The 20,989-nt window shown below is 35.4% G+C and overlaps 1 protein-coding gene across 1 annotated transcript in view; it reads right to left on the bottom strand.

The window, feature by feature from the left end:
* Positions 1-20,710, bottom strand: part of Smp_149080 (hypothetical protein) — a gene marked incomplete at its 3' end in the record, with an annotated part of 41,820 nt that extends 21,110 nt beyond the window's left edge. Inside the window, exons 1-5 of the mRNA XM_018791112.1 lie at positions 20,658-20,710; positions 13,413-13,589; positions 11,364-11,651; positions 9,121-9,207; positions 7,297-7,464 (exon numbers count right to left, since the gene is read on the bottom strand). Coding sequence (XP_018645631.1) covers positions 7,297-7,464; positions 9,121-9,207; positions 11,364-11,651; positions 13,413-13,559 — 690 coding nt within the window. The 5' untranslated portion in view covers positions 13,560-13,589; positions 20,658-20,710. The remainder of the gene's footprint in view (positions 1-7,296; positions 7,465-9,120; positions 9,208-11,363; positions 11,652-13,412; positions 13,590-20,657) is intronic.
* Between the last annotated feature and the right edge of the window lie 279 nt (positions 20,711-20,989).

The following is a 20,989-nucleotide window of genomic DNA, read 5'->3' as shown; positions in this document are numbered from 1 at the left end:
CAAAACTTCATCAACTGATTTGGCGTCTTTACCTAATATCTTATGCCTACAGGTTTCACTGTTCACTAGATCGTCCTACAATACATGAGCAATGTTTCGAAAACACTCGTGAATAAAAGCCGGCAGCCTACTTATTTGTTTAAAATTCATAGACCACGTTCCGCATCCGTAGGGTAATACAGAAGGAACTGCTGAGCAATACACCCATCCTTTGCTTGGCAAAAGTCAAGAGAGCTTTCGAGATTCGTTCCAAGATATTGTCAGACACTAACCTACCAGGGATGATGAGACTTTCTAGGTTAAGGGTTTCCAGATAATTGCCTACAGTCACATCACAATGGTAAAACATATATAGTAAAATATAAAAGCCGACTGAGGAGAGGAAAGAAAAAAAGGTCATCAATTTTACAAAGAGTAAATTAGGAACATTTAATTGCTTTTAAATTTTTGGATTATAATTGACTACGAAGAGAAAGTAAATATTACTACTGAAAAATAAGAGATATTTCTAGTTCTTAAATACATATTACTTTCCAAAAGAGTCTCGGACCAGATTCTCAGAAGAAATCATAAAGCTAATTTATTTTAATCGTTGAGATGTTTAAAAATGTAAATTTACATTTAATAACATAGCTACTAGGTGGCCTATACTCCAATGGGAGTAAGAGGCGTAAGTAAGTAACATAGCTACTAATATCTAAAACCAGATATAGAGTACAATTTAGATGATTAACAGTACATTAATATGAGTGACGATCAACCTAAAATAAGGGACCAATACATTACGATCAGTGATAATTCTTGTAAGAAATAGATACTTAGAATTAAAAAAAAAACTTGTGTAAATCTATAATAAATCCACACACATTCAGCATTCAGATACCAAACAAAGAGAAATATTATAAAGTCAAGTAAGATGGATACAAAGATGGTGGTTGTGGAGGTGGTCAACAGGAAACCCTGGACCCGGGTTTCGTGCTACTTGGCACTCTTCAGCAAGGTGTACCTGTAATCTTGAGGGAACTGGTGCTCCCTGACGGATTCGATCACGTGTCACTCAGCCTCACAGTCAGAGACGTTACCACTGAGCTATTCGGGCTGTGACCGACCTCCTGTAGGACTTAGATGTAATCATAATTGATTGATCACTGGGTGGAGATCAATGTCATGCGTGTCAAGTCCGTCTTAGTGTTGATCGAATGCTATCGATCAGTGGATACAAAGATATTTGTACATTAAACAAGAAAACAAAATGCATTCCAAAACATTTAAACAACTAGTACTGTAAACATGCTCATTAAAAATAATAAATAAATTAATGCAGTTGAATAAAGGGGAAGAAAAGCTAACAGAAAATTGTCACAACAATAATTAGAATAGTCAATTACAATAATTATCACTAAAACATGCAGCTATTCAACTTGCATTGAAATATATTAACACTATCATTTCTTAGTTGAAAGTATGAGTCAATTGAAGCTAGACCACCATCGAAAACCTGGAAGCACTAGACTGCCGTTTCGTTCTGTTGTGGGACTACTCAGCAGTGCGCATCCATGACCTCGCCTCGTGAGATTCGAACCCAGGGCCTACCAGTCTCGTACTGAGGAGTCCCACAATAGGACGAAACGGCAGTCCAGTGCTTCCAGGTTTACCTTGGTGGTCTAGCTTTAATTGCCTCATGCTTTCAACTATGAAAATACTGAAATCTCCACAAAACCCCTTCTAACTATCATTTCTAATAAATATTTGGTAATTTTCCAACGAAGCATTAGTTTATGTTTTGAATTTATTATTGATCACAAAGGCAAGAAATAGTAAATTCAGTAGGTTTTAAACTTTTAGTTAACCGATGTACGAGTAATTAAATCAATAAAAGTTAGAAGTAGCCGAACTAAAACGTGTTTTCAGTCCATGGGCCTATTGACTATTAAACTGAGTCACGTTTGTGGATGCAGACTATCTGGTTAGTGACGGTGTAGTAGCCGAGATCAGTAGTTGGAGAAGTTGGGTGATATAGTTCAGAATTAGCCACAATGGAGCAAATATACATACAATTTGCCTTGCTCTAGATCCTTAATTAAAATATTCCTTCATATATACTTTCTCATTCTGTCTTTTAGAAAAATATTCTCCATCTTCATCATCATCATCATTAAGCTAATGTTGTATGGCAAATTGGACCAATGAACATTTATGCCAGGCTCTACATTGATTATGACTGATATAATAAAAATTAATCGAACAATATAATTTCTTCAACAAAATGATGAGGTCCCACTGTTCATTAGTCACAGTATGAATAAGTCATTTATTAACATGCTGCAAGCAAGTACTTCCTTACTAGTATGATATTCAAGTAAGAAAAACTTCAGTTGAATGACTGACGTACTAACAAGCAACATAAAATATTTCAAAAGAGGAGACAGACTGATCAAATATGCATATATACATAGGTATGTAATGCAGGAATACCACTGATATAAAGGTACTGGGTAAACAACACACATACGAGTTAAACTAGGATAATGAAGATTAGAATACCTAGGTATAATTTACAATATGATGTATAGTATGAACATTGGAAAATCACATGCACATTTTAAGAAGAGAGATATGCAACAACTACAGACCGGACATGATAACAAAACATGAACCACAACTTACTTGATATCGTTTATCAGTGGTCAACTAAATATCAAACAGCATATTATAGTAGATGACACATTTTTAAATAAGAATAATCCCTAAGAGAAAAAATGAGCTACAGTGTAAAGAACATGAGTAAGAAATAGGTTGAGAGCGTGAGTCAATTGAAGCTAGACCACCATCGAAAACCTAGAAGCACTGGACGACTGTTTCGTCCTATTATGGGACTCCTCAGCAGCGCGTATCCACGATCCTGCACTCGCGAGATTCGAACCCAGGATCTACCAGTCTCGCACCAGTGCTTCCAGGTTTTCCTTGGTGGTCTAGCTTCAATTGACTCACGCTTGCAACTATGAAAATACTAAATCTCTACAAAAACCCCTTCTGATAATAATAATAAGAAGAAGAAGAAGAAGAAGAAATAAGTGTTGGGGAATGTAAAATCATCAAATACAACTTTTAAACAGAAATTAATTATTATATTCACATATTAGTTTGAAATGAATTCCTTTTATTGACTTTCAGTACATTCCCATTTGTACCGATTCACTCGGTAAGAACATTTCATTGCGCTGATCAATTTAATCTTATTTTGCATAAGAGTGATGAATACTTAGTTGATAAACACCGAAATACATCGATATATCATTAGTGAATTAAAGTGGAAGCAAATTTAACCAGCTTTCTTCACTTACTATATATCTTTCTTAACAAGATTTGTTTTCTGAAGTAGCTGGGACTAGAACAGAACAGAAGTGTTGTATATAGTATTGAAATTGTCGACAGAGTTATCACCATATATCCCGCTCCGTTAATAATTCAAGAGAAAAAATTTGTAAATTTCCACAAAAACAACCTTACATATTACTTATTATGCGCTCATTAATGACTAGTTTTGAGAACGGTTTTAAAACATTAAAATAAGAAACCCTGACTAATGAAGTCAACTACATGGAAAGTTAGATAGGCATTAGCTTTTGATATTGAATGACAAATGGATCATATAACAAATTCGCTTATGTTGGAAAACTCGGCGAGTGAGTTCCAAATCAGTGAATTAAGAGTCACTAGTCTAAAAGATACATCTCACACGGAAGATTTATTGATAGAGACCAATGAAGGCTATGATTTAGGCAAAAAATTATTTAAATACAAATATATGTATAAAGACTTTGAAAATAAGTTAAAAATTTAGTATACTAAAAAGGTAACAGACTGTAAAGAAGACAATCACTTTAACCGTGGTGAAAACAACAAATGGGGTTCAATGAGGATTTCGGTATGAAAAGAAGAAAGAAATTTCAATTTACAAAGTAACAAGTAACCAATAATTAAGCGGTATTTTTTTTGGGGGGGGGGTTAACCTTCACAGAGAAGCATTGTTGTCAACAGTGGAATTTTATCTTCGTTAAACTGGTTTTGAGGAATTTTCAAAACTTTATGATCAGCAGACTATATTTACGGAATATAGTATGTGGGGAAGAGAAGCAATGTTTTGTATAATTCAAATGAGGTGTGGAAATACTTTTGCATAAGTTATTTCACCACTTAAAACTCCTTTACTGAAAGATATTTTTCTAGATAAAGTGCTATTTACACTGTTGCTACACCTAAACCTCTCTATTCACACTTTAATCCAGAGAAGATAATCGAATCATTAGATACTGAAGTAGCGGACGCTACTTACAGGTTTGTTTGTAAGTAGCATATGGCAGAACGTGGAGTCGAAGTTGCAACAATTGTCAGCCGGAGCCAAGATTTTGAGTACATCGAAAGTACGGCGTTGACAGAATACTTAAAGGTCAGACGAAAAGACGGTTCAGATGGTAGAACACAATGAAAGATGCAAATGGACGATTTAAGGCTATGCATATGTATTATGTAAATACTTTGTAACTTAAGTACAATATTCCGTAAAGTAACTGGTGAAAACATGATAGAAAGAATTTTCGTGGTTGTTACCTAAGAATATGCATCTTGCTTTTTTCCTTCACATCAACCGCTAATCACGTATCTACTTCACATTAAATGGAATTGTTACTTGGACGACACAGTCCTTACGAACAGACATCGTTTCGGATAAACAAATGAATCATTAATGGATTTTGTTATAAAGTTGGTTTTGACTAAACACGTGTTATAATCTCACTCAATAATCTGAGCATTCAGTAATGAAACATTGGATAGTTTATTGACACAAAAGTACAAACGGTAGAGATATTATATACGATATAAATAGATACATACTTCTTGATCAATCACAAGTCATATTTTGTTTGAACATACCGGATTGGTTTAAAGTAAGTTGTTATTAGAATGGGGCTTTGTGGAGATTTTAGTGATTTTAATAGTTGAATTCATGATAATCATCATGTGCTCATTAGTGACTAGCATCAAGATGGATTTCTTGGAGTTCTAGTGAGAAGTCATGACCAGTGAAGTTCGATGTGTCATTTAAAGACAGGTATCTATCTCGGACAATCGGTCAATGGTTGCGCAAGATCATGGATCGATTGAAGCTAGACATTAACACCGTTGGATGCCGGCTTAGTGGTCTACAGGTTAGGTGTTCGCGCGCAAGGCGGAAGGTCTCGGGTTTAAGTCCTGCGTGTGGAGTTGTGGACGCGCACTGTCGGGGAATCTCATACTAAGACGAAACGGCCGTCCAGTGTTTCCAGGTTTTCAATGGTGGTCTAACTTACATAGATCCATGAATCCAACTATTAAATTAAGCTGGTAATTGTTGTAGAATCGTGAACTACATGTCCTAGATGTATAACATATATGTAATGTTACTAAAAAAAGTGATGAACAACACTTTGGTACATTTATTAATGAGCAATAATACTGATTAGTAAATTATCAGCAACATTGTGGTATAAGCTGCTTATGTTCACAGATATAAGTAGTATGCAACAGCAATCCGAAGTGGAATGCCTGACAGGAAGAGAAGTAGAGATTAAATGGAATAACAACAGAATTGGAATAATCATGAAATATGTAAAGGACAACTGATAGAAGATATGCAAATAATGTATTTGATGTATGATTTTCATATTTTACGAAAGCGCCGTGTAATTTTGCATTCAGTCAGTCAGTCACAACGTAGAACTTCGTACGTATGTACATCAGTTCCAGACGCCATACCAAATTAACACAGAGATGAAGTTGTCGATTCAAATCCCATAGTAGTAGAAGTAGCAAGAGTATAAGCAGTAATCGGAAAGATTAGGGTTTGAAGATGTTATTCAAGAAGTATAATCCAGTGAAATCGATTTGAAAAGAGAAAAAAAGATGGAGACATGAAGAATTCAGATTAGAATTTGGGAGAACACAAAGAGTGGATGCACCTTCGCCATTACAAACGATTTTGAGCCATGTTATTCAAGGTCTCTAACCATTGATTGCTATCATCTCGCGAATCCCAACCAGGTAGTCTACACCTACCAACATGGCTCAGTCCACTTGTCAGTGACTTCATGGATTTGTGCCACGTTTTGGTCTAGCCGCCCCTAGCTTTCTTCCAACCTACTCTTACACCATAAAACATTGCACGTCGGGGCAGTCGGTGGTTGGGCATACGTAACACGTGTCCCAGCCATATCATTAAAAAATAAATTAGTTTTCCTCCACTTGTGCTGTTCTTCACAACAATATATCATATAAAACTGTCATTAATACTGATGTTTGATTATTTGTATACTGTGAATATTTTCCACAGGATTTTGAAATTGACACCAAACTCACTTACATCTTCAGTTAAACAATCAATACGTATTATGAAGAAAAATATTGTATTCTTTTCTTAAAACTTCATGTAAACCATATATATTCAATAGAATGAACGAATTACCACTTATACACTTGAGATACTGCAATACATGTATGATACGTACGTCACACCTTTTTACATCATAACTAATCACATGATCAATTGAAAAAGATCATAAGAAAAGGAAAGATTCTTGAAAAGATATAAACAATTGATGAGTGGATTATTATTATCATTATTACATTGCACTTTAATTACTAACTAGGCAATATAGTTTCTATGGATTTCTACCTTCATAATTTATTTAGTATGGATAAATAGAATGGTTGCTGACAATAGACAGAGAAAAGAATGTACATTATTCAAATGTCGATTGACTGAACTGTTAACTTCTAATTGGTGATCACTCAATATTTATCGTCAGGATCGACCAAGAAGTAAAAAAAAAAACGGAAACTTGTTGAAATACTTTATGCTGAGAACTCTATATTGTGCCAAAAATATAATATTGAATAAAGCCAATGATAATAATAATAATAGTTCAATTGGTTAGTTACCCTATCGACGTTAATCAGACTGTCCTGTTGTAATGATTTGGAGTATTTGAATTATAATATAAACTAGAGAAACACGAACGAATGTACTGTAAATAGGTAGAAATAAATGATGAAACTATATTGAACTGTTCTATATTTGTAAATAGAACTTTTCATTACATTCCCCCTCATGATACATAATGACAAAAAAAAAGACTTTTTCGATCAAAAAAAGTAACAAATAACAACCCCCTTTTTTAAATAAAAAAGTCATTACACTTAGAAACAAATACAACATATCTATGTATTTACATAATAGGAACCAAAAAGAGAACTTACCATAGCGTTTGCATTCAAACGATTCATAATCGATGTGAGTATATGATAAGAATCATGTGATTCAGTGATAATGAATTTCAAAAATAATTTGATCATTGAAGGTTCAGTTAAACGACGTAAAAATAATTCCAGGTAAGCTGTGGCAGCAATTACTTCATCCATAGCACTCTTTAAATAAAATCGATAGTAACTATTACATGGATATATAGATATAGTTTTAATCACAAACTTATTAGTTACATGTGAATAAGTGTGAGAGATAGTACATTGAGAACTATTCTAAGGGTGGATGGATTACAATAAACATTTCTATGATGTATGTAGTGAATATTTGGTTTAAGGTACTTTTATATCACTCTAATTGCAAGTTTTCAATTAGCTAGTTAATCATAAGTCATAGTTAATTATGCCCTTGTTAACCAATTTTATAAAGTCCTACTCACACATACTCGAGGTCCCCCGAGAAGAAAGTGAAACTTTATTCCATGAATTAACGTAAGTGGTTAAGTGAAGATCAGACTAGTCCCTCACTCTGTTGTAAATATGGACTACATGAAGGGCTTGTGATAAGGACTTATATGATATACAGAACTTGAAAATAAGTTTCTTGTTTTTTCGTCTGACCGGATTATCTATACGAAGCCTCATTAGATTTGGTGAAAACCAGAGCGATAACCATAAACTGTGCCGTAACCAGTGCACAGGAGTCAAAACTAAACTTATTTGTGGTATAAGCGTAGAGTTGATCATAAACAGACTAATTAAATCAAGTGACTTGAAAACAAGTACTTCATTAATTTCTCACTGTAACTGGGCTCTAGCTTGGGGGCAACAAAAGAAAATTAAATCCATACCTATGTTCATACTATGGAGTGTATAGGCCCTGGTCTATGTATCTTAAATATGCATGTAACGCATACTTGTGATTTTATCCACATTTCATACTGATGTACATATTATCACTCACAGAGCTTATGGTTTATTACAAAGTTTCCCGACAAGGGTGCCCCTAGTACAGCTATACAGAAGCAGACAAGTAACGTGTCCGTCTACTTAATAAAGCATGGTTGAATCAAAATCCTTAATCCACATGAACTGGACCAAAGTAAGCTACTAACGTGCCAGTTTCCTTTGCTCTCTCCAGTGTTCCAGTCTTGCACATCTTTACTAAAGATATTCTTTTTCTCGAGTAGCCGATTGGCGTTCGTACTTAATCGGACGGGATTAAATTACTAATCAGCTGTTACTCAATTTGGTACCATAAATGACTAAGTTATATGAAGAGAGTGAACTAGTTGGCGTATTGTGTTTTTGTAATTTATGCACATGATTAAGATCTTTTGGACCACATAATAGAAGGTAAATCAGATGGCTTTTATTATGTTTCAATTGGGCTTGCTAGGGGTAAGAAGTCATGTACATAAATCTGAGTTAACATGCTTAGTGGGTACAACAAGTGAAGCTAAAGTCATTAATTTTACTTGACGTGAGTGGTCTCATCACTAAGGGGTTAAACAAACTAGATGAGAATATAGAGGTTGAATTCATAACAAGATCAACTTCAGATAGGGAATAGTCGGAATATAAAAAGCATCGGACTGTTGTTTCATCCTAATTTAAGGCTCAGCAGCAGCACAAACGTAAGTTTGTTCAATTACGATTTTCTGAGAAAGTACATACTATAATCTGAAACAGCTGAAAACAGAAAAACCTAGCGAATCAACAAATAGCAATCACGTGCACTGAAAATAGTAGTAATGGTAATATGCGAGCTAAACCACAATCGCAGTACGTTGTACAATGAATAAGCCACAATAAACATACTTGGTGTAATGCAGATCCTAAAACAGGAACCAAGAATCCAGAATGAATGAAATACAATAATTGATCACGAACATGAGGATGTGCAATCTAAATATAAAAAGACAGAAAAAGAGTATATAAAAGTAAACTTGACTAGTAAATATAATAACTTTGTAGGTGTATGTACCGAGTAACACAGTTCTACTAACACCACTTTTTACAAAAGATAAAAAGATATTGATTGGAAGTAAGTGTTTGCAATTTCTAGCTAAGATTATCTGACCATTTTGACTAAGGTATCGCAATACTATTAAACCCTATAATCTGAGCAAATAGTTGAATAAGGTGCATTACAGTCATAAATACTTCAGATAGGAAATCAATAGTGAAATTTCTAAAAATTTAAATTAGCAAGTTGTAAACATTTATTAGTACATTCATTTTGTATCGTTTGTCTGGATCTTCCCATTGATGTTTAGGACTGCAACTGGTCAGTCTATTATTGGCATAAGTGCATCCTGTACGGATTGCCTCGATATTGTCTTAAGTCACAAGCATTATAAATAAAGATGGGTGATGGCTAGCAGTGCAATCCAAGACGCGTGTTTCTTCCTACTTGGATGTATCTGCATTGGTATATATCTCCTGTTAATCAGTTAATCAAACAAATTACCAAAAAAGAGCCATTTTATTTTACAACATTATGACTAGTAGGAAGACATTAAACATTGTTACACTATCTATTCTAGAAAATAACAAAACTTTAAACTTATCCTGCCTTCTCTAGGTATAATTTTCACTTTTATACTTTTTCTCAATCTAAAGAACATACTTCCAAAAGAACACGCATACCAAAAGATGACAGAGATCAATTTGTAAAAATATACATGAGTTATGACATTTCACAGAGACTGAAGTCAATAGTAACCATGGCATGGGTGAATATTTAGAAAAAATAAGTAGTCAACAAAATATCTACACTTAAGGCCATCACTTTAGTTGAAAGGTCCCTCTTATAGAACAGTATTACAAGACAAAGAATGTCCGCGCAAACGATCGCTCCTAATAACTTTATCATCAGACTTTACGGTAATAAATCCATGATTACTGTAATACAAAGGTCAAAAATAAGATATATATAAATAAGTTGTAAGTGAACTATGCAATATGTGAACTTTAGCATAGACTACATCTCATTTCATTTGTAAATTTGAAAAGTCATTTATGAAAAGGAGTAGGTAAGTTCGTTGTACGCCGTCAAGCTACAATTAATATAAATCATGTGGAGAAAATGAACAGTAAGAGAAATGTCTGGTTTATTGAGGTAATAATAATAATACAGTCATGTGAATAAAACATGCAATAAGAGCCCCCAAATGCCCTGGTACGGCCAAGAGTGGGGAGAGTCCACTCTCCCTCTCGAAATGCTCTCACATGGCCACGCGAATATATAGCCTCTATCAGGGAAGTCATACTCTCTGCCTTCTCGTGACGGGGGTGTTGTTCACGAAATTGAGAGGACGAATAGCGAATGTCCGGCGCTTTAACCGGGTTGGTGGACACAGAGGGTCCATCTAGGGGAGTTGGAAAACCCTCATTCCAAACCAATGGTGTACATGGGCTCCAGGATCCTGAAGGAACGAATGGCGTATGAACCAACTGTTGGTCACCGGCTACCATGGGAGTGCATCTCCTCACGATGCTCCACTGCCTTGTGGATCAGACCATTAGGTCAAAGGCTCCGGGTGTGGCCCGCTAAGAAAACCACCTGTTTCAGTTTGGGTACCTGGGCAGTATCAAAGCCCTCACACAAATCGAATGAGATTTGCGTGACGCATATATATCTGGTGCTTCCTTGTACCAATATTTATGTGTTTAAATGAAATAAAATAATTAGTACACTTGAAATGTCTCTTTTTGTCGATTGCTTTCAACTAAATGATAATAATAACAGCACTAAAAAAGTTAATCCAAGTTTAAACATTTATACTATGGTATATATATTTAGTTTATACGGGCCTTTAGGACATAATCAATGAGATAAAAAAACGACTACTAGTTACTAACAATGATGACAGTATAATAGTACCAATGAGATATGTAATTTTTCTCTTTAAAATTATTCCATCACAATTATGTCTAGCATGGAAGCGAAATGCTTGCGTAATGAAATCTAAGCCATCAATGCATTAAGCATAAACATTGCTAAAGGTTTTAAAAATGTTAGTAAAAAATACACTACAAAACACACATAGTTTTCTTACTTTAATAGTTAGATTACAAAAATGTAATGTATGTAGAAATCGGCGTAGGTCTATTGAATTCGAACATTCACTCTCGGTTAACTGATGCCATTCAGCTCCACCAACTTGCAATTCTAACAGACATGGATTGAGTAAATCTGATTGAATATATATTGGTGTAGTTACAGAAACTGGACCTCCAGGAGAATTTAATGAAACATTACCGTTATGATTATGATATAATCCATAACGTGGAACTAACTTTTTTGGTAGACTAGAATATAGACCACTTAAACCAGTGGCTAAAATCTGAAGTACAAAACGAAACAAAAAACAGCCAATACATAATTCCGAACCAGTTAATTGTGCTATAACAAGATTTACAGAAGACACACCCAAATATTGGCTGAACACATACATGGAGAAAAATAGGATCGATATTATAACAAACCAACTACGATAAGACAGAAGTGAAATTGTATGCACGATTTTATTGGAAAACTAACATGGCTCATGAAAAAACAACCCTATTTGTAAATACATACATTCATGAATTAGTTATTCCTACATAACAAGGCAAAACGATAGCTTACTGGTTAAAGAGCTTGGTTTTTTAACTACCGGGTTGCCAAGTCAAACACAGTGCACACATTTAGGTTCTAACAGCTAAGTAGTTTCATTTGAAGTTCGCGCATAAAATAAATGACGTAACGATTAATACATAAACTTATACCTGACAAATGATTTGCAGTAACCCTGGTGCTAGGTCACAAAGGTGTGCCTACAGTCTTCAGGGAAATGGTGTTCCATGTGGGACTAGAACTAGCTCCACCCAGTTCCCCAGACTGAAACTTACCACTGGGTTATTCAGGACAGGACTTACCTAATTTAGAACTGAGATTTTTAAAATTGAATGATTACTAAGTAGTGGCCAATGTCATGTTCGGTTAGTCCTTTGGCACAAATCGAATACTAGAGATCAAGGCGCAACTGCTTGATGTGGGTCCGAAACCCACAGAAAGTATTAGGTCCCTTAAGACCATACGCACACCTTGCTGACGATTACAAATTGGTACGAAATCCATACCAATACAAGGCCTCCTATCGAATACCTCCAACCATCTAACATCTTAACAAAGTACAAGCGATGTCAAGTCACTTAGACTAGTGGACATGTTGTAACTTGTTGACCGATAGAATTTGATCAGTATTAAAGGACTAGACAAACATGATATTTGTTAATCACTTGTTAAGTTAAAACTACACAAGGTTACAACATTATATTTAGCTTCCATCATAACTGCAGGATATTAGTCATGAAAATAGCCAGTAGTAGGCACATATTCATTACTTAGCACATTGATATGTATTGATGATAAGGAAAGAATTCTGTGCTTAGATGTTACACTTTCACTAACAGAATGAAATTTTAAAAAATGACTCAATGTAGGTTCTTCAGGGTAAGAATGAATAACTTTAACACAGAGTTTGAATTTATGTATGCCAAAAGCCTTGTCAAAACTTTATATATAGTGCTGAAGTCTTCTCTATATAGAAATTTGTGTTTTGAATGAAATTGCACGATCCATTTTTATTATGTAACTGGTTATAAAAGGATGATTGTCTGTCACCCGATTTCATTGAATCTCCATAACCCAAGTGAATTTGAAGTGGTATATGCCTATGTTTCTTCAGTCACTATTGCATACTTTGAGCGATCACTCACTAACTTTAATGTGTTCGAACATTAATGAACTAGTAAATATGATATAATGTAACGTAACCGTTTGTGTGATGTGCTGAAATATATATTTTTAAACTCCACCCCATGTAATTTGACTTGAGGATTTGAGAAGTACCATTACACCTCACCCAGCGTAGCTCAAAGATACATACACAAATCTGGAGTTAATAAATAGTATGTATAGGAAAGAATTACGGGCATAACGTCAAGTTTCTAGGAAACACCACACCATAGATCCTTCTAAAAACAAAAATGCAACTCATGAACAAGTAGTACACAGACCTGAGTTTAAAGATGGATGCCTTATATAACCACAACCAACGTACCGGACATATATCAGATTCATATGCTAAATATTGACCAAGACTATCATCTTTATTAGAAAGTCCAAATATGATCAAGAGTGAATCTCTGGCCGAATCCCCCAACGGGTCATTTCGATGTACTAATGGAACAAGCAGTGAAAATATCATATACGGTTGATTGAAAATTTCTTTGCATAACTAAAATAAACAATAAAGATATTCAAATTCACGATTATGATCAATAATTTAAAATCACAAATCAGTCAGCCAGAGAGTCGCAACGTACAACCTGGTACGCATGTACATCGTTTCAAGTGTCCATACCTCATTAGAACAGAGGGATTAAATCGCCAGGTCAAATCCCAGAATAGTAAAGGAAGTAAAAGTATGAGTGGTGGTTGAAAAAATTAGGCATCAAAGATGCGATTCTAGGAAATATAAATTACTGGAATAAAAACACAAAGAAAGTAGTCAGGAACTAAGAAACTCAAAATGTGGAAGAAGACAGAGAACGGGTGCACATGGACCATTGCAAACAATTTTAAGTCATATAATTCAAAATCTATAACCACTGGTGATGATAATCACACGGACCCCAGCCAGATAGTCAACAAAAATGGTTTAAGTTTATCCAACTTTGTTAAATTTATGACATGAAACAACAGTCATCAAATATCTCTAGGTTATGTCTATCACTCCTGTCAATTTTACTTACCTCAAAGAGTAAAGTTCCTCAGGAAAACTTCATTCCAAAGTTCATAATCGATTAGTCTTGGATGTCTATTCAATTAACTCGGACCAATAAATTTTCAACTGGTCAGATCTTTTAAAAAATCTACCAGTAGAAGAAGTGAACTCTGGCTAGTAGTTGAATCTAGGACCCGCGTGTCCTCCTATTAGGACTCGTTGGTTGGATCTACCTGGATCCCAGTGTTGATATTTACGCTGAAACTCAAACCAAGTACTTTCCACTTCATAAACCGAATGCACTAACCACTAAGCTACTGAGTCTAGATACATCCGGCACACGAGTCATAAACAGGACGAAATAAGCGTCCTGTATTTCAATAATGACCACAATCCGTCTCATCTATAACATATGACGACATAGTTATGTCAAAGTAATCAGCATAGAGTGCAAGTATGCCAACTAAGACCAATAAAAATTCAGTCAAGAATAACCCAAACCCATACAAATTAACTCGTCTTCTGTAACGTTATTTTAACTCCATAACTTTAAAACATAACTGTCAGTAATGGAAATCTCTGAAGTAAGATACAGTGGCATACTTTTACAGTCAATTATTTCTGGCCCTCACCTTTCATTTGTGAGAGAGCAGCATTACTGGAAGTGTTAGTCGCTTGTAAGAAACACAAAATACTGGCGCCATGCGTCTCCTCAGTCAGTAATACAATTTACCCTTCCAACCTGAAGATTGAATTTCAGCAACATCCCTCAAACATTACATGATCTACATAAAATGTAGGAAGCAGTCCTGTATACTCCTTTATAATGGATCACTAGGCTCAATTGTTATTTTCCCTAATCACAATAAGAGGTATATTTGTTCTAAAATTTCTATAAAATATATTGAGTTCATCATTAGTTATGTTCATTACAATTGTTTTATGTATATCAGTCATACACAAAGTAGAACCTAACACATATGTACGTCTCAAAATGAAATTACTAAGACAAATGGAAGAGTAATAAAACTGGTGACATTACAAGTAGCAATAGGAGAAATTAGACATAGTATGATTCAAGAAGAATGAATTCATAGCATAAAAAACTATACAATAATTCTGAGATTCAATGTCTAAGAGAAGACAAAAATTGAATGTATCTGCGCCATTGAAAATGATTCCGAGCCATATTGCCCACGTTTCTGACCATTTTATACGATAACCGTGAGGAACACAACAACACGGCTCGGTTTAGCAGTCAATAAATTCATGAACTGATATCACATCTTGGTTCAACCGCCTTTAGTTTTCTTTCAACCTACTCTTGTGTCAGCCAATATTACGCATAGAGGTAGGTAGTTGTTGAGCATACTAATATTAATACCCAACTACTTCAGTAGATAAAGATTAACTACCTCGTTAACCCATTTTCCATTTTAACCGAGTATCTTGTCTGTGTATAGAAAATTGAAATGTCACATGTCATTGTACAATTGTTTATATGATGAGATCGCTACTGTAGATTTCTTGTAGAAGCCAAACGTATTAAAATAATGCCTGATGAAGGATTAGGCTAGGAAAATTATACAAACTGATAGGATGGGAAATAAAAACAATTTATTAAGTTTCTAATTACTGATGAGGTTTTGACTATCAAAAACAATTCGATGGTGTTCCTAAGACATATCTAGATAAAAACATAATTATGCGGGACTACGTAGCTCTAGTTCCTTGTTTCAACACCAAGACCTTACTATTCTCATTTATTGATTCCTCAAAACATAAAAGTAGATAATTAGTAAAACGTAAAATTATTGTCACGCTTATCATCTACAGATCGGTGTCAATCGAAACTTTGAAAGTCGACAACAGGTTATTGAACATTTTTAGAAGGGGAGAACTACATCATTGGTCAAGCGTTGAAATTAAACATAAACAGAATTACTAAATGACCTTTCGACCCAAATCGATTACACGTAATTGTTAGGCAATCGACATGGTTATGTTTTAAAGTTTACATATACTGAAATTAAGGTCAACCTATAACTATTGTCATCCATAACATTTACACCGAACATTTGCAATGTAAACGAACGAGATAAGTGATCACTTGCTTACTTCTCGTTACTTCTCGTGAACCATGGGCCGCAAGTCCGGATTATCCAAACAATTCTGTCCTAGGCTCTCATTCCCAGTTGTTTTCGAGTGTTATTCATTAATCCTATGTCTGCCTCCGATTCTCGGTGCAATGTGTTCTCTGGTCTGTTTCTTTCCCCTTTTCCTTTGAAGATTCGAAGTTCACTGTATTCCGTGCTTTCCCTCAGATGTTGTGATCTTCATAATCCAGTAAACCACCAGAAGAGAGAGAAAGGGGAAAAGTAAGCAGTTTTGTCAGACCCCAGTTCTCATTTTGAATGCATCTGACAGCTGTCATCCATGCACGACTTTGCAGTGTAGTCTGTCGCATGAATTTCGTATGATGTTGGCCATTTTCTCAGGTACAACATAGTTTCGAAGAAGGTTCCATAAGGTCATCCTAGCTACACTATTAAACACTTTCTTATAGTCGAGGAAGTTGATGTATGGTGACGAATTATATTTAATTGATCCCACAATAATGATCCGTAGTGTCACGATTCGATCTGTGCACGACTGATCCGTACGGAATCCGGTCTGTTGATCTTGAAGCTGGACGTCGACTGAATCTTCCATCCGGTTCAGCAACAATATGTTGAAAACGTTCCCTGGTACCGATAGAAGTGTGACGCCTCTGTAGTTTCCACACTTGCTTAGATCTTCCTTCTTTCGTATCTTGATGAGATATTCTTCTTTCCAGTCTGTCGGCACTTGTTTTTCCTCCAAAATCTTCCTCAATAAAATGTGGATTATTCTAGCATTTGTTTCTATGTCTGACTTCAGTACCTCATATGGTATATTGTCAGGTCCTGCTGCTTTCCCACTCCTGATTTTTCTGGTGACCATCGATGGTTTCTCCAAACGTTAGCATCTAGGAAGTGGCATCTAGAGGAAGGTTTGTGTGTGCTGCTTTGAGGTCCGATGGATTCAATGGAGCTGGTCTATTCAAGAGTTCCTCAAAATGTTCTGCCCATCTGTTCCTCTATTCTTGAATCTCAGTGATTGGCTTGCCTCCTCTGTCCCTAACTGGTCACTCTGGTTTACTATATTTCTCTACCAGTTACATCGTTGTGTCATATAATTGTTTCATATTTCCTTCTCTTGCAGCTTTTTCCGCTGTCGCTGCTAGGTTTTTCACGTATTTCTGCTTTTCAGCTCTAATGTTCTTCTTCACTTACCTGTTTACTCCAGTGTATTCAGCTTGTGCCTTGACTTTCTCTGTTCTTGTTCGACTGTTGTTAATTTCGGTCTTCTTGTTCTTCCTCTATTGGATCTTGTCCAGGGTTTCGATACAGATCCATTCCCTACGATGGTGCTTTTTGCTGTCCAGAACCTCCTAGCACGTCAAAGTTGGTGCTTCTTTGACCCCCTTCTAGTTGTCTTCCATAGTAGTTTCTTCTTCTTTGAGTAGATCCTGTAAGACTTGGGACCTGTTGTTGAGAGATATCTTGAGTCCATTGAGTTTGTCAGTGTCTCGAAGAAGAGCTGTAACAAACATTTGCAACGCTGTCTCTTCAGTTTTCAAATGCCTCTTTAGCTTCAGTTTTATCCTGACCGAAATCGGGTGCTGATCTGAAGCTATGTCAGCTCCTCTCTTGGTTCTCACGTCTTTCATAGACCCTCTGAATTTTTTAGTGATGTAAATATGATCGGTCTGATTCTCTGTAGTGTGATCCGGTGACATCTCTGTAGCTTTGTGTAAGCGTTTGTGTGGGAATATAGTTACACCTGTAACCATTTTGTTGAATGCACAAAAGTTTGCAAATCTCTCCACATTGTCGTTCCTTTCTCTTAGTTCATGTCGTCCCATGATATCTTCACACCCGGTGTTGTCCATTCCGACTTTGGAGTTTATGTCTTCCATTAGGATGGTCAGTTCCTTTCCTTGTCACGCTCATAAAATCGATCCTCACCTTCTTCACTACTATCACTGGTTGGTGCATAACACTGGATAACATTCATTGTGATTCCCTCCTTCTTTGTTTAAAGAATGCTTTGATGGTTCTGGATCCATGAGATTCCCATCCTATAAGTGTATGTCGTGCTTCTTTGGACAGCATCAGAGGATTTCTCTCAGTGTGAGAAGCATTTTCATCTTCGTGATCAGAGTACAGCAGCATCTCTCCCGAATCTATCCTTTTCTGTCCAGCTTGGGTCCAATGAGTTTCACTGATTCTGAGAACCTACAAGTTATATCTTCTCGTTTCCGTAGCTATTTGATTGGTCCTTCCAGTATCCTGCATTGTTTGGACATTCCATGTACCTATACTGAATGCTTTTCTGGTTGTGAGAAGAGGCATCGACTTTTTGATTTCCGAAGAATCTCGGCTTTCCTCATGAGAAGTCATAATTTTTCTGCATGAAGATCCTTCAGCTTCCAGGACATATTTTAAACGGTTTAAATTGTTTATTCTGATTATTGTTTCTCTAGCAGATTTGCTTTCTACTTGGTGGGGTTGCTGACCCCATGACCAACCCTCTTTTTTATCCGGCCTTGAGACCGGCAGTAACCGTAAAAGGGTCACAGGCGGAGATAGGTGACAGAAACTAATAATGTGTTTTAAATGTATATTCAGTAAGTTTCAGTGTAAACAATCAAATAATTCGCTTGGTTTTATTACTGTCTAATTCAATCCATAACTGATGCTCGTCAGGACACATTAGCACGCTATTTTCAGCTTTTAGGAATTTCAAGCTTTGTTAGAGATTTTAATCATTATTAACTCTACAATAACAAACACTAATATCTAGGAATTGTTACCATTGACTTCAATTATGGAGCACAAATATGGAGTCGTTTGAAAAAGACTCCACATATACATTCCACATATCTACTGTGTGAAATGTTGCAGAACTGTTATTGATTGATATAGTATTTTCAACTGACTTATTTTAAAAACACGCCGTATTTGTGTATACTGTAAGAAACACTAGAAGGTTAAATATAAATAATATTGAATATTCATGAAAACGAAGATGAATTCGACTTCATCCAATTTATCCATAGGTCACAATAGTTTGATTGATTTTTTATTCATGCGGAAGTGTATCACGACGGATGGTAGATCGGTCTTTGTTAAAATTTAGATTTTGTTTAACAATAATGACAGAAATATGAGACCTGAATTTAAACCTATCTCAGAGTTTTAGTTCGAACGCTTAAGTTACCTTTCTTTATATACTACCACCACTAAATTAATTACTTCTATGAATCCGGTGTTCATCTTGTTGTGCTAACGAGGTATGGCAACTTGGACCGATGCATATATGTGCCTGGTCCTACGTTGTCGCTGACTGACTGACTGACTAGTGGCATTTAAGTTTAAGTCTAGAGTTAAATATTTTTGACAATAAATTAGGAAGATCAAATGGTAATAAAGAGCAGAAGACGTGGGGAATTCACAACATACACACTGATAGTTCAATCTACCCTAGAACAATCAACAAAACTAGATGAACAGTAATTTTTACCGTGATACAGAATCGAGCTGAAACTCAATTAGAAACCAGGAAATATTAGACAGGTGCTACGTCATAGTTCCGAACTCGATTTCATATAGAAGAGTAGGTACAAAGTGTTGAGCAACCAAACACAAAGATGAAGTAGTCGTCTAGTTCTTTTGACTTACAGTGGTTCGCTAGCTCATCACAGTCCGTGATTAAAGCTATCTGAAAAATGAATAAGGCTGAATAAACAGCTAAATTCAGTTTTCCGGCACCAGTAAGTTTGCAACGACTACTACAATTATTTTTTTCAATAATTATATGTGTTAAAGTAAAAAAGTATATTATTGGAAAGTCATTAGCTACGTACAGATTCGTATACGAGCGTTAGCTATTCCTAATAATGTGAGCATTAAAGATGCTTTCTAGGTTACTTGAAAAGTACAGGACTGACAATACTAGGTAAAATAATTTAGAAGGTTTCCCGCAAGTAACACAGTTCAATTTATTACACTCCAGAATGAAGTACATATATTTAAATACAGAAATAAAAAGATTTCACAACAGGAGGAAGGAGAGGAGGGAAAAATGAATATTAAAATCCTTAAGATTAGAGGAGGATCCGTTCTAAACAATGTCACTCATTGTCTAGTACCACTGATTTGCCATATTGGGAAACTATGACATCTACCTAGAATATTTAAATAGACAGACTATAGTTTTTATGATCTGATTCTATGTCTTAATCTGTTCATCTTCAGTGCTATGCCAATTTAGTTATACTTCAACCACCATCACATACTCAGTTAGGTGGTGACTTGGCAACTGTAACTAATCTCCCAGCTACCACATGCTCTGTAAATACCGGACATCATATTAGACCGAATGAGTTTTAACTGATGAACTTTTACCACATAAAGCTAGTCTCTTTAGAAATTAAGAGTTTGATCTCTTACATATACACATAAAGAAGTAAATATAAAATTATCAAGGACTTACTTCTTTACTAAACTCCAACAACTGAAAGTTTCTACATAACAAAATACAAACTTCATGTAATAAATGCCCATAGATTTGATCATAACTAGGCCGTAACTGTGAGGATAGTTTGAATAAAAATTGGCACAAAGGTTGAAGAATCGGTCTATAAAGTAAGACATTCTGTTTCGATTGTGTTATTAACTGTTCAAAAGTAGTAATTAGATGTCTTCTTAACACATCACGAGTACAGATTGATTTGTCATCTTTAGGTGTTGGATTTGCTTCGATCCAAATGAGAAGTAATTCAAAAATATTACATTTTATTATTGTTTCAAGATATGAACCTTCTA

This window comes from Schistosoma mansoni (genome assembly GCF_000237925.1).
Source record: "Schistosoma mansoni, WGS project CABG00000000 data, chromosome 4 unplaced supercontig 0032, strain Puerto Rico, whole genome shotgun sequence".
NCBI classification, from domain to species: Eukaryota; Metazoa; Platyhelminthes; class Trematoda; order Strigeidida; family Schistosomatidae; genus Schistosoma; species Schistosoma mansoni.
Note: the sequence above shows the minus strand (reverse complement) of the source record. Positions and strands in the feature narration are given on the sequence as shown.